The sequence below is a fragment of the Eulemur rufifrons genome, chromosome 21, assembly GCF_041146395.1.
Source record: "Eulemur rufifrons isolate Redbay chromosome 21, OSU_ERuf_1, whole genome shotgun sequence".
Classification (NCBI taxonomy): Eukaryota; Metazoa; Chordata; class Mammalia; order Primates; family Lemuridae; genus Eulemur; species Eulemur rufifrons.
The window spans coordinates 5,338,740-5,340,394 of NC_091003.1; the positions used below are offsets into that span (position 1 = coordinate 5,338,740).

The 1,655-nt window shown below is 52.4% G+C and overlaps 1 protein-coding gene across 1 annotated transcript; it reads left to right on the forward strand.

Moving 5' to 3' along the window:
* The first annotated feature begins 28 nt into the window (after positions 1–28).
* On the forward strand, positions 29–1,060 carry HCAR1 (hydroxycarboxylic acid receptor 1). Its single transcript, XM_069497387.1, has one exon. The coding sequence runs from the start codon at positions 29–31 to the stop codon at positions 1,058–1,060; it is 1,032 nt and encodes a 343-aa protein (XP_069353488.1).
* Positions 1,061–1,655: the final 595 nt, after the last annotated feature.

The following is a 1,655-nucleotide window of genomic DNA, read 5'->3' on the forward strand; positions in this document are numbered from 1 at the left end:
CACCCAGGACACTTGTCCTCTCTCCGCCATGTACAACGGGTCATGCTGCCTCATTGAGGGGGACCCCATCTCCCGGGTGATGCCGCCACTGCTCATTCTGGCCTTCGTGCTGGGCGCCCTGGGCAACGGGCTGGCCCTGTGTGGCTTTTGCTTTCACATGAAGACCTGGAAGCCGAGCACGATCTACCTTTTCAACTTGGCTGTGGCCGATTTCCTGCTCATAGTCTGCCTGCCCTTTCGGACGGACTACTACCGCAGACAGCGACACTGGGCCTTTGAGGACATTCCCTGCCGGGTGGTGCTGTTCATGATGGCCATGAACAGGGCTGGGAGCATCGTCTTCCTCACGGTGGTGGCTGTGGACAGGTATTTCAAGGTGGTGCACCCCCACCACATGGTGAACGCCATCTCCAACCGCACGGCGGCCGGCATCGTCTGTGTCCTTTGGACCGTAGTCATCCTGGGGACTCTGTACCTTTTGACGGAGAACCACCTGTGTGTGCAAGAGAAGTCGGCATCTTGTGAGAGCTTCATCATGGAGTCTGCCAACGGCTGGCACGACATCATGTTCCAGCTGGAGTTCTTTTTGCCTCTTGGCATCATCTTGTTTTGCTCCTGCAAGATTGTCTGGAGCCTGAAGCAGAGGCAGCAGCTGTCCAGACAGACTCGGATGAAGAAGGCCATCCGGTTCATCATGGTGGTGACTGCTGTGTTCGTCACGTGCTACCTGCCCAGCGTGTCAGCCAGACTGTATTTCCTCTGGACGGTGTCCTCGAGCGCCTGCGACCCCTCCGTCCACCTAGCCCTCCACGTCACCCTCAGTTTCACCTACATGAACAGCATGCTCGACCCCTTGGTGTATTATTTTTCAAGTCCCTCGTTCCCCAAATTCTACACCAAGCTCAAAATCCGCAATTTGAGACCCAGGCAGCCAGGACTCCCAAAGGCACCGAGGCTGGAAGAGATGCCAATTTCAGACCTCTGTCGCAAGAGTTGCGTCAGTGTGGCAAACAGTTTCCAAAGCCGGTCCGATGTTCAGTGGGATCTCCAAATGTGTTGAATGGCACTAAGCAAACTGACCAACCACATCTAGGAGGACACATCGAGGAGGACAGACTGGTGACTTTAGAATGAATTCACGCTAAGGGGTTGGGGGGCCTTGGAAACGCCACCATCCTTTCTGAGCTCTATCCTCACGCTGTTGGAAATGAAATGCACATGACTATATCTTTTTGGAAGGTTCCAGTTGATCCAAGTGAGTTGGTTGAATTTATATGATCTGATTACAAGGGTAAGGCACCCTACGGGCTGCTGGGAGGGGGTAGGAATTACACAGCCCCTGTGCACTTTAAATGGCTGAGTAAGTAGGAATGAGTGTAAATGGCGCATGTTCTCTTTTCTGGGGTGTGGGGAGTAGTTAATGAACTTAAAGAGCTATCAGTATTTCCTATCCTCTGACCTTAAATCATTACTTCTCTTGCAAAACAGAAACTGGGCTAAGTTGGTACTTTTATTTCAGGCTGAGTGAGGCTGTTTTGACTGGGTTGCCTTGGTCCTGATGGTTTCGTCTTCACAGGGACCCCTGTATACATTTCTTTGTCATTGTTTTGACTTCCTGGCAGCCCAAGAACAACAGCCAAACAGTCCGCTGTGAC